At 40.2% G+C, this 21,580-nt stretch overlaps 1 protein-coding gene across 5 annotated transcripts in view; it reads left to right on the top strand.

The window, feature by feature from the left end:
* ARHGEF25 (Rho guanine nucleotide exchange factor 25) overlaps nucleotides 1–21,580 on the top strand; it is a 1,549,554-nt gene that overhangs the window by 1,379,859 nt on the left and 148,115 nt on the right. For all 5 annotated transcript variants that reach the window (XM_044083599.1, XM_044083598.1, XM_044083600.1 and 2 more), the window contains 2 exons: nucleotides 5,700–5,891; nucleotides 20,734–20,914. In XM_044083599.1, coding sequence (XP_043939534.1) covers nucleotides 5,700–5,891; nucleotides 20,734–20,914 — 373 coding nt within the window. The remainder of the gene's footprint in view (nucleotides 1–5,699; nucleotides 5,892–20,733; nucleotides 20,915–21,580) is intronic.

Genomic DNA, 21,580 nt, shown 5'->3' with positions numbered 1-21,580 from the left:
AGCTAAGGATGGGAGGAGGAATTTAGATAGCATTAGGACCAGCTATAAGGCCTTGCAAAACTGCAGTGGCAAAGCCAGCTCTGGATTTAGAGAAAATTGGCAAATGGTAATGCTTGGTGAAAGTATGTACAGAACTCCAGGTAGCAGCTTCTAGGATGTCCCTGGTAGGTACGCTTCTGAGAAAAGCTGTAGAGGTAGATGGAGCCCTGGTTGAGTGGGGTCTGATCCCCTGTGGGATAGGTTTTACATAGTGCTTATAGCAGAAATGAATGCAATGGCCTATCTATTTGGAAATGTTTTGGTTTGAAATAGCCTTCCCCTCTGTCCCTGCAGCAATTGCCACCAGCAGTTGTTCAGATTTCCTTTGAAGTTTAGTCCTGTCCAAGTAGAATCTAAGTTGTCTGTGCACATCTAAGGAGTGCAGTATCCGTTCCCCTTTGTTCTGTGGATTAGGAAAGAAGGTTGGCAAATGAATGGACTGATTAAAGGCCACACTGGATACCACCTTTGGCATGAAAGAGGGATTGGTCCTGAGGGGCACCCTGTCCGCATGAAAGATGATGAAAGGCTCCACTGCCATAAGGGCCTGTAATTCAGATACCCTTCTTGCTGAAGTGATGGCTAAAAGGGAAGCCATTTTCCAAGAAAGGAATTTTAAATCTGCAGTAGCAGCTGGCTCGAAAGGAGGAAGGATGAGTTTCTCCAATACAAAGTTAAGGTCCCAGGCTGGAGTCGGATCTCTGCTGGGTGGTCTTATATTTTTGGCCCCTCTGAGGAACTGCTTGAGCAGTGGATGAGAGAAGAGGGGAGGTTTTGTGTTATAATGAGCTGAAATATCTGAGGCGTGAATTTTTATTGAGGAAAAAGACAGGCCCTTGTGAAGCATCTCAGTTAAGTATTGTAAAATCTGAGGTAAATTGGGCACTGCTGTGCTCATCCCTTGAGATTAGTTCCAGGCACAGAATCTTTTCCATTTTTCAGCATAAGATTTTCTAGAAGTAAGCCCCCTTGCCTCTAAAATGACATCCATCACTGGTTTACTGAGGGATGGTAAAGGAGAGCTTAGGTAATTAGGCAGGCTGCTAGGTTCAGTATTTGAAGCTGAGGGTGTGGAATCTGGTTCTCCTGCTGAGACAGCAGGATAGGAGTCTGAAGCAGGTGCCATGGGGCCAACAGTGACACACTGCACAGGAGGGGGTACCACTGTTGGTGTGGCCAGGCTGGTGCAATCAAAATCATCCTTGGTTTGTCTTGTTTGATCTTTAGTACTACTTTGGAGAGCAGAGGCAGAGGAGGAATGGCATAAAGTGATAGTTTTTTCCAGCTGAAGGACAGAGCATACACCTTCCAAGCTTGTCTGTGGGGAGTCCTTGTGCAAAATTTTTCCAATTGATAGTACTGGGGGGAGGCAAACAGGTGTATATATGGGCTCCCCCATTTACTTGTCAACATGTTGAAAATCCTTGGTTCCAGTTTCCACTCATGTGGGTCCATGAGGTTTCTGCTTACTCCGTCTGCCAGTGTATTTAGTTTTCCTGGCAGGAATTGAGCTTGTAGATGCACTTGGTAGCTCAAGGCTGTGTTCCACATGCCATGGCTAGTCTGCAGAGGGGGTAAGAATGTGTACCCCCCTGCTTGTTTATGTACCACATAACAGTAGTGTTGTCCATCTTTACCATTAATTGTCCTGGAAGAATGTAGTCCTTGAAGGCTGTCAGAGCATTCTGTATAACTAACATTTCTTTATGATTGATGTGAAGGTGCATTTGAATTGGGTTCCATTTGCCCTGAGTGCACTTCCCTGCCAGGTGCACCCCCCATGCATAGTCTGATATGTCTGTTGTTAGGGTTTGGGCAACAGGGGTTAGTGTGAATGGTAGTCCCTTGTTTTGGTGGCAGGCTTCTGCCCACCAAAGGAACTCTAGGTGTAGACAAGGAATGATAGGAATCATTGCTTCTAGATCCTGAGAATGTTGACACCATAGGCTTTTTAGATACCATTGTAGTTTCCTCATATGCAGTCTTGCATATGGAATTAGAAGAATGCAGGAGAACCCCAAGGTTTGTAGTATTTGCCTTGCAGATAGCAGGATTTTTGTGGCCACTTGTTTAAAGTAGGTTGTCAAGTGAATTTGTTTTTCTGGCGTGAGGAAAGCCATCTGGGAAGTTATATTCAAGCTTGCTCCCAGGAATATAATTTGTTGACATGGTACCAGGTGTGATTTTTTTTCATTTATGGTGTACCCCAGACAAGTTAGCACCCTTTGTACAAAAGCCAGATGATTCAAAAGTGTGTCCTGGTTTTCTGCCTGAATTAGACAATCATCCAGGTATTGGTATATTTGAATATTTCTTTGTCTGCAAAATGCAATGACTGGAGCTAGGCACTTTGTGAATACCCTGGGTGCAGTAGATAAGCCAAAGTGCTGTGCAGAGAACTGATTGTGCATGTAGCCTGATTTGAAGTGTAGGTATCTTCTGCAAGATTCCCTTATTGGGATGTGCAGGTATGCTTCTTTTAAATTTAGTGTTGTCAACCAGGCATCTTTGCTTAGCATAGGAAGCAACTGGTGAATTTTGGAATCACCAAAAAGTTGTTTATAGTAAGCAGGTCCAGGATAGGACATCATGAATTGCCTTTTCTGGGTACCGAGTAGAAACCTTTTCCCTTTTCTTCTTCTGGTACCAACTGAATATCCCCTATGCTTAAGAGAGAGAGAGAGAGAGTACTTGCTTTTGGGCCTCTGCCCACTGATTTGGAGGTAGATCCGGCCAGCTGCTTGGAGTTGGTAATGTGTGGAAGTGAAATCTGTATCCTTGGGACACTGTATTTTAAACCCATTTGTCCTGGGTAATGAGTCCCCAGTTTTTTGCATGAAGTTCAATCTTTCCCCCCCAAAGGGGAAGTCAGTTGAGAAGTGCTTGGAAGTTTTAAAAAGAAGTCACAGAGACAGTTTACCATAGGGGGGAGTTTTATTACTCCTAGATTTGGAAGTGGAAGCCCCCCCACTGCTTAGTCCTGTGTGTCCCCTGGGACTGAAGCCTGGGTGCTATGCTGGATCTGTGTTTGGACTGAGAAGGTCTAGAAGAGGCAGGAAAGGACCAGTTCTTAGAAGGCCAATGCCTACTAAATCTTGAAGGTTGTACGTGTAAAAAATTTTAACAGTTTGCATAGATTTAGCTTTTTCCTCCATCTTTTTAAGAACTTCTTCTGCCCTGTTGCCAAACAGGCGGTCTTGATTTGAGGGAGCATCCAACATTTTCGCTTTAACATGATCTGGCAAGGATTGCTCCTTATGCCAAGCATGCCTTCTAAGTACAGACCCAGTTACCGCAGCCCTACAAGATGCCTCTAGTGAATCAAAACCACAATGTATGTTTACCAACTTGTTCAGCAGAATGCATTAAATCCTGTAAATCCTTATTTTCAGCACAATCGGGAAACAACATAATTTTCTGTTTAAGCAATCCAATAATATGCAGCTGATAGATTAATATATGAAACTGGCAATTCAAGGCTCTAATGGCCAAAGTTGCAGAAGTGTATACCTTCTTACCCCATCTATCCAGTGCCCTGGAGTCTCTTCAAAGGGGGTAGGATTTTTGGCAGTAGTAGCTTTAATGCCTTTGGGTCCCTGTGAAATGGTTGCAGGATCCGCAGTAGGATTTTTGAAAAGGAACTTGTTGAAAGTCAGGAACCCTGTAATATCTATCAGGTTTTCTGGAAGGAGGAGGTAAAGAGGTAGGGGCCATGCTAGATTCCGAAAAGGCATCATCAACAATGTCCAGTACAGGAGGTATAGCTAAAGGCCTGTGCTGGGGCAGGAGTAAGAAATCCCTAATCCTCTTTTTAGAATCAGAGAAATCCTGACTTTCTCAGTGAAAATGCCTGAGAGTATGCAAGGTTTCACCAAAAGAGAAATCCTCTGGGGGGGAAGCAGAGGGGATAGAGTCCTCAGCATCAGAATCCTCATAGGTAGATAAACGTAAATCCTGGTCATCAGAGGAAACAGAAATTTCAGAATCCTGGTCAGAAGTATTATAAGCAAACTCAGTCCTAGGTCTCTTAGAGGGGGAAGGTTGGCTTCCCCTGATTAAAGTAATAAGATCTTCAGTCATTCTTATCATTCGTTTTTTAGGCATAGAGGCCTGACCATGTGGTCTGGGCATCAGTTTTCTAGGCATGGTTCGAGTTTTAGGCCTTGAAGAAGAAGATGGTGTCAATTTAATATGTAAGTCAGTAGGCCTGAATACACCCTCAGAAGCCGGTGCCTGCACAGCGGCTCCGGACCCATCCAAGGTAGAGACATCTGCAGGTTCCACAGCTGAAGCATCTCGCGGCATACCGGACTCTGAATGGGTCTCAGTAGAGGCCTGCAAATCTGAAGTAGCAGGTATTAGGGGCTGTGAAAGCACCTCACTGAGTACTGGCGAACTGGGTGGACTGTCTCTGTCTTTATCTTTGTGTTTTTTCAGAATGTCGGTAGTCAAATGGCTTACCAAAGACATACCAAAAAATTTAGAAGCGCAAATATACAGACGGATAGTTCATGGTTTAAATAAGGCACAAAACTGACAGTGAGGTACATCATGGTCAGGGCCTAGGCAAGGAATACAGTATGAATGAAAATCTTTATGAGGTATTTGCTTTCCACAAGAAGTGCAATTACTTACTTTTACTGACATCGGTTTAGAGCAAGAAAAAGTTTCCCCAACGGGGTACTTAGCTTTTAGTTGAAGACTTCAGTTCTTCTTCTTCTTTCGGCTTTTTTCCTGGTTAGGGGTTGCCACAGTGGATCACTTGTCCGCTCATGATTGGCAGTGGAGTTTTACAGTGTCGAGTTCCCAGACCGGCGCCCAACCTTCCACTGAAACTCAAAAACAAAAATTTCAGGAGTTGGCCAACAGGCACTTGTGAACTGCTTTTGCTTCAGGCACCGCACGGAAAGAAAGACTGATGTAATGACATTGGCTGCATGTTTTATACCCCTGACGTCATGGAAGAAGAGACAGCAACCGACATAGGACCCAAGACTTTGTTAATCAGGCCGACTTGAGGGCTACTGCAAGCAGATAACCCAAATGTAATGACTGCAACAGTGAAACACGAAGAACATCTTTCAATACTAAAATCTGTGCAAGTCTTAAGTTAGTCCTACCCCTAGCTTGCATTTCTTTCTTTTGTGTAATGAAAGATATCACACAGCTTGCAGTTTGCTTTACGTCTGTCTGTATAAAGAGCAATCGTGGAATTTCCATTTCTAACTTCAGAGGAAAGGTAGGTACATGAAGGGCTTAAATGGCTGCAGTATTTGCAAAGTTCTGTAAACCAAGATAATTTGTTTATGGTTTCTGCTGATTAGTCCTCCATGGCTATAGAGATTAGAGACTTTTATGTTTAGCCCCAGGATAACAGGAAGTGGAAGGCCTAACTGGAATTTTCAGGAATTGTTATACATCTTACATTCTGTTTAGCTTCAATTTCTCTAACTTGCTTTTGATTTCATTTGAAGTTCACACTGCATTTTGTGATTGACATATTTCAGCATAGCTGGAAACATGTGCTCTTCCAAGTAAATAAGCCTGCTTGACCCATGTAAAGCTAAAGTCTAGTTTACTGTGGAAGAAGAGAACCAAATTTGAATGAAACTATTGAAGTTCCATAAGTAAATGAACTTTTGTCCATTTTTTTCATTTAGGGCAAAATCACAGCTCAGGGAAAACTGCTACAGCAGGATACATTTTATGTTGTGGAACAGGATTGTGGATTGCTGTCACGAGGCAAGGAAAGGCGAGTCTTCCTCTTTGAACAAATCGTAATTTTCAGTGATCCCATTGACAAGAAGAAAGGATTTTCACTGCCAGGATATATCTTCAAGAACAGTATCAAGGTACAGACAGATATGCTCTGCCAACACTCAACTGCACTTTTTCACTAAACTGCTTTTTTGCTGTCTTTGTTGCAGATGATACCCTTGGAAATGGGTCATTTGAAGTCCTTCTTGGGGGGCTCACTTGAGCACAAAACTTGGCTAGGCTTGTAAGGGCCCCAGGGCCAATAGCCTAGTAGTTTCCTAAGATTCTATGATCCTGTGACATAGATAGGGTTACAGTGGTTGTCAGTGTGCATATGACATCTTTACTGTTTGCATGCAATGGCTGTGGATCAAACTGTCAGGCTCTGCAACTTCTTCCTTCCAGGATAGATTTATCATATCTAGAAAATTGTGCATGTGTTGAGGTTCATTCATTTTATTCTGGGGTGACTGGTTAATTAAGATGTCTCCATTAATGCCTATTCTGGTTACCTCAACTATCTGTGTGTGGCATTACTCTCAGCTCTGAGTTATCCAGGACAGGCATGTCTTTAAACAAGGGAGGAGGACACACTTTCTCAAGACTTGCTTACCTTGTAGCATGGTGTGGTTTTGATGCAGTTTGTTCCACTGGGCAAAATGAAATAGTCATATAAATGCTCAGTCTTGTACTTTAAATACATATAAGTAGGCGAGTGCAGGGCCTGATTTAGTTGTTCAGTGTTCCCAACAAAACTAATTTATTTTAGGGCTCCCTATGAACTGAAGAACATGGAGCCCTCAACAGGACTACAGAAGCCAATTTCTCCTCTGGCCTCAAAACCAATGAAACTGCAATCTAGCATTTTTGGCTAGATTTTATTTATGTGTGACTGTCTTTGGATCAAGTTCATAAATGTACATTTTTCAGCAAAATGCACGTGTCTGATGTGGACAAAGTAGTTGAAAATTCCCCATCACCACCACCAACAGCAACAACAACACCCTTGGTAGTTATGATAATTAAAGTTAGGGCTGTTACACCTTGGGGGAGGAGGACAGCCCCTGCTGTAAACCCCATCATCTGGCTCAGTTTTAGGGTCATTTGCTGACTCTACACTTCAGAAGGATATATGTATAAGATTTTTTACATAATTTAGTTGATGTTCAGAGATAGGGCAAGATCATTTTACATGTTTCTTGTGCCCCCTCAAACTATGTCCAATGGCACAAAGTTGCCTTTTACAGATTATAGGATCATAAGAGGTTGCTAGGTTAACAGTCCCCCTTACTAGCCTAGTCAGTTTCAACCCATGTTCCCAAGGGTGTCTGGTTCAAGCAGACACTAGGTCCTTTGAGCTAGTGACCCGTGTACTCATTTGACTTGAGAATGTGCAGCATTTTCATTAAAACTGGGTCAGAGATTGCTCTATATGCAAGACACAGGTTGCCTGTGAGCAGTGTGTATGACACTGAGTAAAGTGACAATGATTTCAGTGTGTCCACATAAGACAGATCTTGAAGACCCTGAATTTTCTTTGTAAGGAACCTTTGTGGTCTCTTCAATTAATTGCTGCAGGTGTTTGTAAAGGAACATGCCAAAGGGAGCATTGCACTCTATTATTGGCCTGATGAGGGAGGAGTATGGGGGGGGGGGGGTTGTAACCTCTTTTTTTCTGGAGGCAATGCCCTTACTTATGAGATGAGCAATATAAAATGCCCTTCTTACCACTGTGGAGACATGGTAATTGAAGTTAAGGTTGCTGTCAACCTGTGTGCCCAGATCTCTCACCACTGACTGTGTGCTTAGGGTATTGCTATTGATGTGGTAGTTTGCATGAACATCACCCTTGCTGAAGGGAATGATGCATTTTTTTTTTGCTTTAAGTTTAAGGCCATGACTTTGGCATTAGTCATTAGTCTGTTTAAGACCTTCTTGCAGGATGTTGACATTGCTAGGGGTTTCAATGATAGCTCGCAGTTTGCACTCATCAGCAAACATTCTCAGCCACAGTCCTTTAGTTTTACGCTGTACTTCTGAGAAGTAGATTCCAAACAGTACGGGTCCCAGAGCTAATCCCTGTGGTACACCACTAGTTACGGGTCAGCTGGAGGAGATGGAATCCCCTATTCTGACTGTACGAGTTGTACCAGTGAGCCGGTTTGCAACCCACCTGACAATATATGGGTTGATACCCAGCTGGGTGAGTTTATCCATGATTACTGTAGCTAAGTCTAGGTAGGCCATATGCACAGATTTGCCCTTGTCTAGGGATTTGGTGACTGTCTCAAAGAAGTCCACCATGTTTAACAGGCATGATCTCCCCTTGACAAAGCCAAACTGGGTGGGGTCGAGCATTTGGAGATTTCCTATCTCTCTGTTAATAAGGTCCATGATTTGTTCCATGACGTTGCAGATAAGGCTGGTCAAGCTAATGGGTCTATAGTTCCCGGGGTCTGTGGATGCACTCCTTTGTGCAAAGGGATGATGGTAGCTATTTTCCCTTCTGCAGGAACAAAGCCAGTGCTTAGGCTGAGATTGAAAAGTGTGCTCAATGGTGGTGCTAATTCCTGTTTTAACCCATGTAGAACACAGCCCGGGATGTTGTCTGGTCCTCTAGAGGCTGTAGTTTTGACCTTGGAGAGGGCATTTAAGACCTGTTCCTCGGAGATAATAGACGCGGGACAGGTGTTAGGGATGCTTTGGGGTATATGTGGCGGGAACAGGGGAGTGAAGTTTTCACTGAACCTGTCAGCAAGCAGGTTTGCTATATCCACAGGTTCTGTATATGTAGTACCATTAACTATGAGTTCAGCGCAAATCAGGGATTTACCTTCGAGGTTATGGATGTAACTAAAGAACACCTTGTGGTTTTCCTTAGTTAGGGAGGCTAATTTGGATTCGTAGTTAGCTTTAGAGGACTTCACTAGGAATCTTATTTGCTTGTTTAAGTTGAGGAGGGAGTGTTTCCAGTTTTGAGACTGTTCCTTCCTACTCTTAGACAGCAGTTTCTTTTTCTTATTATGTATTCTATTAATGGCAGTTGCCCACCAGGCAGGTTTGTTCTTCCTTAAAGATCTTGCTTTGGTTCTATCAGGTATGGCAGTCAATGCAATTGTAAAGGTGTTTGTACTTTTGTATAACTTAGCATAGGTGTCTGTTCCTTCAGTGGGAGGAGGGGCTGTGAAGCTATTTATGCTGTCTCATAAGAGGATGTAATTGGCTTTGGAGAAGTTTTTTAGTTTAGTTGTTGCTAAGGGGGGTGGGATCTTGTGTTATAGTTATTTCTAGCATGACTGATTTTTGGTCAGATCTCACCAGGGATGGCCAAACACTGGAGGTGGTGCAGTGGTCCCCCATGTTGGTGAGCACCAGTTTTAGGATGTTTGAGGCCCTTGTGGATGTGTCAACCAGTTGGTCCAGGGCATTGGAGTTAATGAAGTCCAGGAACCTTTGGGCAAGTGAGTTAGAACACTTATAATTTACCCAGTCTATGGATGGGTAATTAAAGTCACTGTTTAACTTTGCCAAACTAGAGGCATATTTATCTTTATTGAATATTGATACACCACCTCCTTTAGTTCTCATGCCTTCACTTTGTGGTCTGAACCAGTGGAAAGAAATGTAACCTGGTATAACTGGGGTGTTCTCCACAGCCTTAAACCAGGTCTCAGTGACTGCACAAATGTCAGCATCTTCCCAGGTGAGGACTGCTTCCGGTGACTGCAGTTTCTGGTTTAGACTCTTAGCATTTAGCAACATACCCTTGAAGTTGTTTTTAGAGGGCATTTTTATGTCGGAAATTTTTTTCTTGTGACATTGCCTAAAAAAGGCACTATGGGGATGGCAAGAGCCTTAACCAGTAACCAAAATCCCAGGGGTGACAGATGTAGACCATCTCTGCCAAAGCATCGAGGTCTGTCAACCATGTCATCCCAGGCTGACAGATACTGGATCCCCTTTGAATAACACCAAAAACTAAGCCAATTGTTGAAGTCAATCATTTTTTTGTTTGTATTAAGGTATCATCCTAGGTGAAGGTAAAATGTTGCTTAAGGCTAGGGACATACCTGTCTGAGACACACAATCAGAGAAGTCAGTCATGTTTCTCTTCATATGGTTCAGTGAGGTACATCTCAAGTCATTCACACCAACATGGACTATGACAGAGTCATAACAGTGCCTGTTGTTGAGAGACTTGAGTGCATGTGTGATGTGGTGGATCCTGGCATCTGACAGACAGCTGACCATGACCTTTTCCTTATCCCAGCTGGTGAGAGGGACATCTGTGTGTCTCACAGTTGAGTCACCTATGACTAAGATGTTTGTTTTTGTGTTATGCCTTAGTGGCTTGACTGGTGAGACACTGATGTGCGATATTTTATGTGTACTGTGTTCTGCACAGGATATATTATGTGAAGCGTGCATGTGTTTATGTTTGGGAGGTCTCTGATGTTTAGGTAAGCTTCTGCTAAGGACCTCTGCATATGTAGTTTTATGTTTTGTTGGTCTGGTAGGTGCAGGAGGTGAGGTGTGCATGCTGACAACCTGCTTAGTATCAGATAGACTGACCGGTGAGTGAGCAAGCCTGGATTCTAGGTTCTTGATATAGATCCATCTCTCACATAATGAATTTGTGTGGACTAGAAGAAGTGGGTTGTCAGTGTACATGAGGCACTTGCTACATTGCCTCAGGATGCCCATGTCGACCAGGCTGGCTTGAGAAACTGTGAGAAATTGCTCACTCATAATGCTAGGTAAGTTGATGTGGTCAGAAAACAGGAAGTGGACAGGAAGGAACAGGTAAAGTAGAGGATAGGAGAAGTGGACAAAAAAATACGAATGGCTAGTGGGTAGGATCTGTGATAATACCTCAGGAGCGTCGCTGAATGTATCACCTGTCACTGAGGGGCAATCACGAGAACTCATCAATGGAGCACCAGCAGAGTACTAGGTGAAAATTTGCAGACAGAAGTGTTTGCGTCTATAACCACCATTGGTGCCCACAGCTGAGCATTAGTGCATGATGCACAAATGCAGTGCTATGTAGCAAACAAGCAAGAACTGAGCTAAACAAATTAACCAATAAAAAAGCTCAAAACTGAGACCTGATCCAGCAACCTTCAATCAGACAATTTCTAACTGCACACTCCTGCACTAGGGTGCAGGGGAGCCTTCTCCAACAAAAGATGGCCTGGTTTAGTGCTCAAGTTATACAGACAGAACTAGATTCAGCAGGTCTGAATGTGGTCTATGCTACAGCAAACAAAGTGCAACAATCTCAGAACAAAGCAGTGATATGCTAAAAATACAGTTCAAAAGTGCAATATACAGTGAAAAATTCTACTTTAGTTTTGCAGAGATGTCTTGGATTTGCTTATAGGAAGTACTGTATGGAGTTTGCTGCAATTGTAAGTAGACAAGTAACAGAGTGAAATTACATTGTTGCCCTTTGATTAGGGACCCCCTCTTAAGCTGTAAACTTACTGTTAATTGCATTTTCTGCTGTGGCCTAACACTGGACATATCTGAGGGTTGACGCACATTCTAGGTGAAGATCTGGTTTGCTGACAGATAATCCTTATTTGAATATTTCTTGCTGTAACAAAATGTGTAAATATTTAAGTTGTAAAATTTTTTTCAGTGTTCTTCAGCTGGCCTCTGGAATTATCGGGAGAAACAACATAGAATGATATGCACTTTTCGGAATTTGTAGGTAGGCACAGGTGCTTCTGTTTCCCACATGAACCCCTCCCCCCTTTGTCCACCTTACTCATCCGCTAATTCTAACCCTGCTCTTGTCCCTAGTCTTAGCCCTGCTTATTCATAGGTTCATACTAGGCTATCTGCCCTAGGGCATTTATAAGCCTAGCCAGAGTGTGTTTGGCTTTCGCAACCCATTTTAAATTAATTTTGCTATGCCCTTTTCCTAGGTTAGTATACTGTGCTTCTGTCTAACAGTGACACAGAAGTGATACCTGGGGTAAACCTACTATCTCCCATCCACTCATCAAGATTCCTCTTGAAGAGAGTCAATGAGGTACTCTGCCTAACCTGGACTGGGATTTTATTCCAGAGTGAAGGGAGCTTCTGGGTATGAATTTGTCCCTCCAGCATGTCCTGTTTATTTCAGTGCTGAGGTTCAAGTCTCTCGAGCGCGTAGCTCGATGGGATTTGGATTTTCTGAGGTGCAGCATGTCCATTAATTCCGGGGTGGACATGGCTTTATACGTCAGGCACAGATTGCCTCTGAGCAGGCGGTATGCCACTGAGTAGAGCTGGAGTTTCTTTAACCGGGCAGCATATGGCATCTGTTTGAGCCCTTTGATCCTCTTGGTGAGGTACTTTTGGGGTCTTTCCAGTTGCTGCAGGTGTCTGGTAAGGTACATCCCAAAAGGGGCATTGTACTCAATTATGGGCCTGATGAGGGATGAGTAAAGAGGCACAATGATCTCCCCTGTTCTAGATGTGAATCCCTTCATGATTAGGTGGGCTATATAAAATGTTTTTCTAACCACTTGGCCACGTGGTTGTCAAATGAGAGATTGCTATTAACTTGGGTCCCCAAGTCCCTAATTACTTCTTCCGTACTTAATGGATTAATTTACAAAAACCCTTTTATCTAACAACACCATAATTCAGACAAATTTGTTCTGGAGGTACTGTTAGGGTCTGGGTTACTTGATTAGAAAAGGAAGCTATTGGTTTTTCGTTTTCAGTTGTCTGGGTTTTGATGTTTGACTTATTTGGGTAAGTGTGTTTTCAAACTGCCAGCATCAGTATATTGCATTCTGATGCTTGTCTGCTTCTGTGCACTGTCATGTAATCCTATATGTACACATAGTTTACCTCTACTGCATTCACTTACACTTAGTCAAAAGAAATGGTAATTCTGCATGCTATCAGCTTACTATTTTATCCTTTTTTTCACAAAGCCATGAAACTGTAGTGTAGTTAAGTTGTATGCTGTTTATGAGACTTTGGAGTTAGAGGGCACTTGGAAATGGTGTCTGTGTTGTGCAGTTTTGAAGTAGGTATATTTAAAGGTGTGGAGCTGTACATTTTATTATTTATTTATTTTTATTTTATTTTACATTTGTTAACCAGGGGTGTCTGACTGAGCCGAAAAGGCCCTTTTTCAGCAGAGGCCCGGGGAGAAAAGCTCCACAAAGAAAAATTACAGAAACCTTTAGTTATTTAGACATAATCAGTATACACACAAATTACAAGAGACATGTTTTTACAGTGGTATGCGGCACAAACAGTTACAGTGGAGAGAACAATCAAAAAAGATATTAATTTTAAAAATAAAGGTAAGTAATAGATTTGTGGTGTACAGCTGAACTTTGGAAAGTAGGTAGAATACATACATAGTACACAGGTACAGTACATACATTGTAGATTAGCCAGTGTTTGTGAGTAAGACTGAAAAACTATTATAAATTGCTCTAGATTTAGTATGCATATGTTATCCGCTTTCACTAACCTGGGGAGCAATCATGGCACTGCCAACTTTGCTTGAGATGTTGCCTGATGAGGTCTTTAAAGGAGGCTTTGGATGATGTGTTTTGAATGCTAGTAGGGACAGAGTTCCATTTTTTAGCCACTGAACTACTATATAGTTGTAGGATATAGCTGCTGGAGGCTTGTTGCCCTGCAAAAACACTTATTTTGGTTGTTTTGATGAATTAGGATTTAATGTAGGTTTTGATACATCAGCTCCCAAGTATTTATGAATAATGTGCCAGATGCTCATGTGTGTGTGTGTGTGTGTGTGTGTGTGTGTGTGTGTGTGTGTGTGTGTGTGTGTGTGTGTGTGTGTGTGTGTGTGTGTGTGTGTATATATATATATATATATATATATATATATATATATATATATATATATATATATATATATATATATATATGTGTGTGTGTGTGTGTATATATATATATATATATATATATATACACACACACACACACACACACACACACACACATATGGATCTATGTCAGAAGCTTGAATTTTCAGCAACTAAAAATTCATATTGTCAAGATAATGTGATCAAATTTCTGACAACCCAAACTTTAAAAAACAACAAAAATCTACATTTTTTCTATGTTTTTGTAGGAGGGCAATCCCTCCTGCACCCCTCACACCCCCTGCATTTCATATGTACCAACTCTGAGATTGCACTACAGTGGGGAAAAGGGTAAATTTTCTGGTCCTCACTGTACCGTGATCTCCATTTAAAAGCTTTGAGTTTCCAGAAAGTTGATCATATGGTCTCCACTATATCAATTTCGAGTTTCTGAAATCTCGATTTTGTGTACCATGATTGCAGTACATTGCTGTTTGCTATTTGGGAGATCATGATGCACTGTTGTAAGGCTGTTTCTTGTGTTCCCCATTTTTGTGTGATCTCTCATACAGTGCACTTAAACCCTCACAGGTCTTTCAAGCGTATTCAAATAAGGGACTAACCTCTAAGCTTTGCAAATGGCTCCTTGTTTTTCCATCACCCAGATTTTCCTCCAATCAGCTTCCATGAATCCTCCCACCACTGTCTGTAACTGCCTTTAAATAACTGACCTGTTGAATGTAATGTATTAAAACAAGAACAGCGTAACTGAACAAACTGCTGGAAACTTAAATAAGGGGTCTTTATTCCTCTCACAGGGAGGGTATCAGAGAGAGAGACAGAGTCTCCTAGATCTCCTAGCTAAAGTGATTATATCTGCACTAATCCTTTTGTTATGTTCTTATGTTTGAAGAATCAGGATTTGTAGTTTTGGGTTTATTGCATCATGTCCTGATCAAATGTGTATTTGATGCTAACACCATATACTCCTGTACATTTAGATATGTATATGTATGTGTCTATCTGTGTGTGTGTGTGTGTGTGTGTGTGTGTGTGTGTGTGTGTGTGTGTGTGTGTGTGTCTATCTATACAGCTCTCTATATACAAATATTTATGTGTACACACGTGTGTATATGTATGTGTGTACATATATATATATATATATATATGTATATATATATTTATTTTATTTTATTTAACATTTGTTGACCGGGAAAGTCCACAGAGCCTGTTTTCAGCGGAGGCTCAGGGAGAAACCACGCAAACGCAGGGAGAACATGCAAACTCCGCACAGAAGGCACCCCAGCCAAGAATCGAACCGGAGAACCTCCTGCTGTGAGGCGACAACATTAACCGCTGCACCACTGCAGCGCCCTATATGTGTGTGTATACACACATATATATATATATATATATATATATATATATATATATATATATATATATATATATACATACATACATACATATACACACACACATACACACATATATTCATATATTTTATTTTTTTAGATGTGTTAACCGGGTTAGTCTGACTAGGCCCAGAGAGCCCTTTTTCATCAGAAACCTGAGGAGAAAAGCTCCGGAGAAGTAATTAAAAAAAATAAGAAAAAACTAACAATTCAAGTTGTAAGATACTTAACAGTAGAAAAACAAAGGAGGAGAAGTATACAACATTAAATATTTACAAGGCAAAAGTACAGTATTTTGAGAATGCAGTAGCAATATGTTCGAGAAATTTGGTTAGCATTAAGTTCTATACAAGGAATATAGCAATGCCTAAGATAAAAATATGTAATATACAATTCTGAGTAACATCATGACATAGTACAACAAAGGTTCGTTTAGTAGCATAGCTGCAATGAGAGTAATATGTGTAGACAGTTTAGATAGCTGATACCAGGCAGAGATGTTGGTTAAGAGAAGACAAAAATTCATTACGTCATTACCCGACAAGTATAGATGATGGTTAAGAGAAGACAAAAATTCATTACGTCATTACCCGACAAGTACAGATCACATATATATATATATATATATATATATATATATATATATCTGCATATGTGTGAGTATTTATATATGCATGTTTACGTGTATATCAAAAAGTAAGTCCAGCACTCTGCAGATAACTTGCCTTTGATGATAATCGCAACTCAAAAAAAACCAGCCCAGACCAGTTTTCCCTTTGGCTTCATCAGAGTGTGAGCAAAACAGTCAGGAATTTATATAGTGGATTTAAATTATCATATAACCAGCTTAAGCAACTGGCAGCTCACAGCAACTGAGAAGATATAGAATAACACAAATATTGCAACTTAATATGATTATTATAACAAATGCAGTCGATGAAAGTTGATGCCACAATTAGCATGATATGAAAACACATAAAAGGAAGTTATGTAACACTGTGCATAAGTACACTAACTACTAGTTGATATTCAGTAAAAGAAAATGGTTTATTAGCACATTCTAGTGGAGAAAGAAAAAATAATTACCTTCAAAGTACATATTTCTCCCATTTCCTCAGGAACTTTCTAGATGGGTTTACTACTCTCACTTCCTGAATCCAGTTGATCCTTCCATTCTCTGAGAGGACGATGCCGAGCATTCCATAGGCTAAGCAGGACGTCTGCAGCCTATTTGCTCCTCTCTGTGAATCCCTGTCCATAGATCCATTCCACCAGTGGCTGTAATCAGACAGCCGAAAGGCTGTGAGTGGTGTGCACATCCCTCCTCTAGGCTGACAAATACAGGATGATGAGCCAACATAACGTCAGAAGACAGGAAGTGCACTTTGTCACCATTAGATGTTACAAATGCTGTGGGCCTAGCACCCTTCCTCCCCTCCTAGGATGACCAAGCTGGCATCAACCTCTCAAGCTCATCTCCTGTCTGTTCCATTAGGTGATTATCTTGCTAATCGTATACTGGTCATCTGTTCTGTTGTCAGGTATGGGCCAAATAATGCTTCTAACAGTAAAACTGTCTTGTTTCTGCTTAGTGTACAAGTCATTTATATTTTGCCTAGTTTCATTTTTGCCTTTTTATACAAGGTTAATTTATTTTATAGTTATCTTATTTGTGTATATTTCACTTCCTACTAGTTTTCTTTTAATTTTGAAAGCTGCCGTCATATCTGTGGACTATTTCTTTAATTTATGTATTTATTTGTATGTGTGACAAACTGTAGCATAACCCTTGCAGTACTAATAAAACAATACCAAAAAATTACAAACAATGTTTGAAAAATATAACAATTTACCTCTGAATTCAGAGTACAAAGCCACCCATGAGACATAAAAATCAATGTAACCTATGTAATGTAAAAAGTTGTATAACATATGTAAACCCTGTTCAACAGGCAACTGCCACAGTTACTACTCCAACTTAGCTGAAAGGTAAACAGTAATAAAAAAACTAAAACTACAGGAAAAAAATGGATAAATGCAGTATGTTGGGGGTTTCCTGAGTGATAAATTCAGTATCTTGTATGATAATATCAGAGGACACTGTGACTCTTTTGCCATTTGTCAGAAAACTTGTTCCCTAAACCTACAATATAAGATGTTTAATTTGGTCTGTATTAGTTCACCGAAAGAAATTTTCAGTGAACACCTCTTCATTGACACCTAACTGTCAAAAATCACTTCCATGATTTGAAGAATTTTCCCAGGGCAATGAAGTAGTTGGCCAACCACACAACTTTGCCCTTTTTCCACTGTAGTGTAATCTTAGAGTTGGTATATATAGTTGGGTAGGTGTAGGGGTCGCAGCCTCCCACATTGAGGGGGTGTGAAGCTCCCCACTCGGGTGAGTTTGTTTTAGTGCCTTGTGTATTCTGTTGTGTTGCGGAGCAGTTGTTTCATTGCCCTGGGAAAATTCTGTGAATCTTTAGCAACCATAGTAGCCAATGGAATGTAGAAAAAAAGCAATATTAAGATGCCTAGTTCTTCAGTCGTCCAGACCTCAGCACAGGTTTGAGGGGGACATTATCATTGAGGGCCATGGCCTGATGTGCACCCAACCTCAGTATCCATTCCAATTCAGCTACTTTGTGCAATTCACCACATCCCCTTCACGTATACTATTATATACTACATGTAGAACTTGAAATAAAAAAGAATGAGTCATATCTGTCTGTAATATATGCTTAGCTAAAGCACTATAGTCATGATCATTACGGATACAATAAAGATGGTCCCTGATTCTCTCTTTGAGACTCCTGTTGGTTTTCCCCACATAAAACTTGAAACACCTTTGGCACTGGGCTAAGTAAGCAACTTATCTGAGCTTAAAGGTGAATTTATATCCAGGGGATATAATGAAACAGAATTGGAAGCAGCATGTTGGAAAGTTCGGAGTGTGAGGAAAGGGAGGGGTAGACCCTATTTTGCTAAAAATAACTGCAATAGTGGCATGCACTGCTAATCATGTGTGTCCACCTATTGTGCTCCCATTTGCGATAGGAATAGATGAAGTAAAGAATATTAACAAAGGGAATAGGCACATTTTGGAGACAGACAGTAGGTTTTCAGATATTTTAAATAATGGTACCAGATTTGATTATAGTAACATGAGGAACTTGAAACAAAGGCTGTGTCTTCAGAGAATGAAGATATTTTGTCTCATGAGTATTGATGGTACATCTAAATGCAACAATTGTAACTATTGTCAATACAGTGATGAATCGAGATTTTTTCAGGCATCCTGAAACACGTTATTTATGGAGCATCAAGGCTAATGCTGATTGTTGCACTAAAAATGTTGTTTACTTAGCCCATTGCCAAAGGTGTTTCAAGTTTTATGTGGGGAAAACCAACAGGAGTCTTAAAGAGAGAATCAGGGACCATCTTTATTGTATCCGTAAAGGTCATGACTTTAGTGCTTTAGCTAAGCATATATTACAGACAGATATGATCCATTCTTTTTTATTTCAAGTTCTACATGTTGTATATAATAGTATGCGTGGAGGGGATGTGGTGAATCACACAGAGGTAGCTGAACTGGAATGGATACTGAGGTTGGGTGCACATCAGGCCATGGGCCTCAGAGATAATGCCCCCTCAAACCTGTGCTGAGGTCTGGACGACTGAAGTACTAAGCATCTTAATATTGCTTTTTTTCTACATTCCATTGGCTACTATGGTTGCTAAAGGGTTTGTGTGCTTCATGACCACCATATTTATGATGCCATTTCAGGTTTTATGTTGCTATTGTATTTCTATATTGTATTTGTATTTCTACATGAGGTGGAAGCTAGTAAGATCACTAATTATTAGTGATTTGTAATAACTTTTAATATTTATTACTTGTTAATATTTATTTGTTACCATTTTTCACTTTACATATGTATTGTTGAATGTATTGCTTCATATGCATGAGTGAGTATTTTATAATGGATATGTCACTTTAAAAATATATAATGGTGAATGTCATGTGATGTGTCTTTTAAAGTTTAAATAGGTTCTCTTTGATATTTGAAATTGGCTGAGGAAGCGGTCTTTTGGAACCGTGAAATCGCTTACGTGTCTGTGTGATAATAAATTGCTGAGCTTTCTATACTTGAGAGCTTGATTTTTCTTCGTTATATGCCTCTGCCAGCTACTGGGATTTAGTTTTTATATTTTTAAATAGCATGATATTTTCAGTGATAAGGTACAGAACACAATTTTGTTTGCAAAAAACAAAATATATGACTCAGTAGGTTACAAGTAATGGGCTGAAGTAGATGAAAGCAACAGAGCCATGCTTCCGTAGAGTGGTTTCTTCAATGTGAGTTTTGTAGGTAATGGAATCAGGTTGTTTATGATACATAGGTAGATAATAAGGCACAACAGGAAGTGTCATTTATTGTGGAATAGTAGTCCTTGTTTATACTGGACCTGAAGTTGTCAGTGAGTGCCTCAAATATGTGAGAGCTGCCATTATTTCCATGTGGGGCATTCGGTCTTACTGATTCTTACTTAAGATTGAAAAGGGTGATCCAGTATATTTTATGTATGTTTCAATTAATGCTGATTTCAGTCAGGCCATTGTGCTGTAGTGTGGTGCATCTCACTGTTCTCAGTAATAGCTCCCTGAAGGTTACCATTGTCCAGCCAGGATGTCAGATGAGTAGTTTTATAATTAATAATGTAAACATCTGGGACATACCAGTTTCCAAACACTAAGTGAAAATCAGCTACAAAAAATGAGTGATCAGTACTGAGAAGAAATAAATGGGTTATCATTTTATAGCAATAACATGCCACACCAGGCACATAACTGGTTTTACCACAAGTGCTTCAACAGGGCTGTGACACTACTGCCTATATAAGGTAACACACTCTCACGGCTGAAATAATTATTTTTATATAAAGATAGTTCTGTTTTAATTGTGTTTTTTTACTATTTGATGTTAGCCAAGGTGCTAAGTGGTAAATGTTGGCGATGGAATAAACACTGTATGGATTGTGGGGTCTTTTTTAGTCATTTCATGGTACAGAGTATACACATATTGCAATTTGTTATAGATGTTATGTATGTGCATAACTCTTACCACAAGAATTGATTAGCTTTTATATTTGATGAACTGAGAACATTAAGCATGGAATAGGTGAATGAGTTAATAGGCTGTGCAAAATGTAAAACAGGGCTGTTCACAATTCTGTTATTTTGGGTAATGGCATACTTTAAGCAGGATGGAGGCTTTTACCTCATGACAATTGACATTAATATACATACAGGTGTCTTTTTCCTGCATTTATAACATGTATCCTCTGACTTTAAACATTATTTTTTGCCTGGACTATTATGCTTCAATAAATGCCATTCTAATGGTTATTTTTTACTAGTCGTATTAATCAATCTTTATGTCCATTTCCTAAATCAAATATTGCATATTTGTACTTCTATGGCTTGTATTTTTGCTGTAACTTAACCTCTGAAGTAGCTAGAGTTTGTAAAATGTAATATTATTCTATATCTTGACTTTTGCAGAACAGTAGTATCTATGCCTCTGATTTAACTGGAAGTAGTATATTTGTATACATTTATAGTATTTCTGTTGCGTCTAGTTTATTAACAAGTTTCTCCCCTTCCTCAGGTCAGTAGTCTAGGATTTGAAGATTGTGTTGATGGTGACCCTTGTAAATTTGCACTAACATCACGTGGGGCAGACAGAAGTATTGTAAGATACATCCTACAGACATCCACACCAGAAATACGGATGGCCTGGATTGCAGATATCAGCCAGATTTTAGAAACACAACGCAACTTCCTGAATGGTATTTATGTATTTATTTGTTTGTTTGTCTGTTTGTTCATTCATTTATTTAATTTATTTAGACCACGTTTTCATCTTTTTTCCCATCTGCACAGCGTCCCATCCTTCTTATCTGCTTGCTTTGTTAAACGTCATGTGTGTGTTTTTTATGCTTTCCTAAGGGATATTTTACTGGGCAGTTATCTAAGGGCTAAGTCCACTCCTGAGTGAATACTGGTATGTGCACTTACTTATTTACCAGCTGTGCGAGTGAACTGAGTGAGCGTCTGAATGCAGGAACCTGTGACTTATCCTGTTATGTGCACCAGTTATTAGAAAAGAGTCTGTGGCATTTCAGATGAACTGTTTTCTGAAACCAAGTTAAGATTCCAGAGACCCAAACGAATGTTTGAACATATTGTAGTTTTGTTTTCTTGACTTACAAGTACCACTGTTACTAAACTGAATGGAGAAAATTAACTTTTGTTTAGAAGTTGACATGTAATCTCTGCATGAAGTCAAAATAAAGTAAAACATCTGCATCCACTGGAGTATGGGAGAACAGAAAAAGACAAGGTCATCTGCATGCAATAAGGCATGAAGACATTCAGCATACTAGGTGAAATTGCTCATAAAGTGGGATGATAGCAGGAGCCAAAGACAGAGCACTGGGACACCCCCAATATAT

This window comes from Protopterus annectens, chromosome 9.part0, assembly GCF_019279795.1.
Source record: "Protopterus annectens isolate FY-2018-M chromosome 9.part0, PAN1.0, whole genome shotgun sequence".
In the NCBI taxonomy this organism is placed as follows: Eukaryota; Metazoa; Chordata; order Ceratodontiformes; family Protopteridae; genus Protopterus; species Protopterus annectens.
This window is presented reverse-complemented; position numbering and strand designations above follow the sequence as displayed.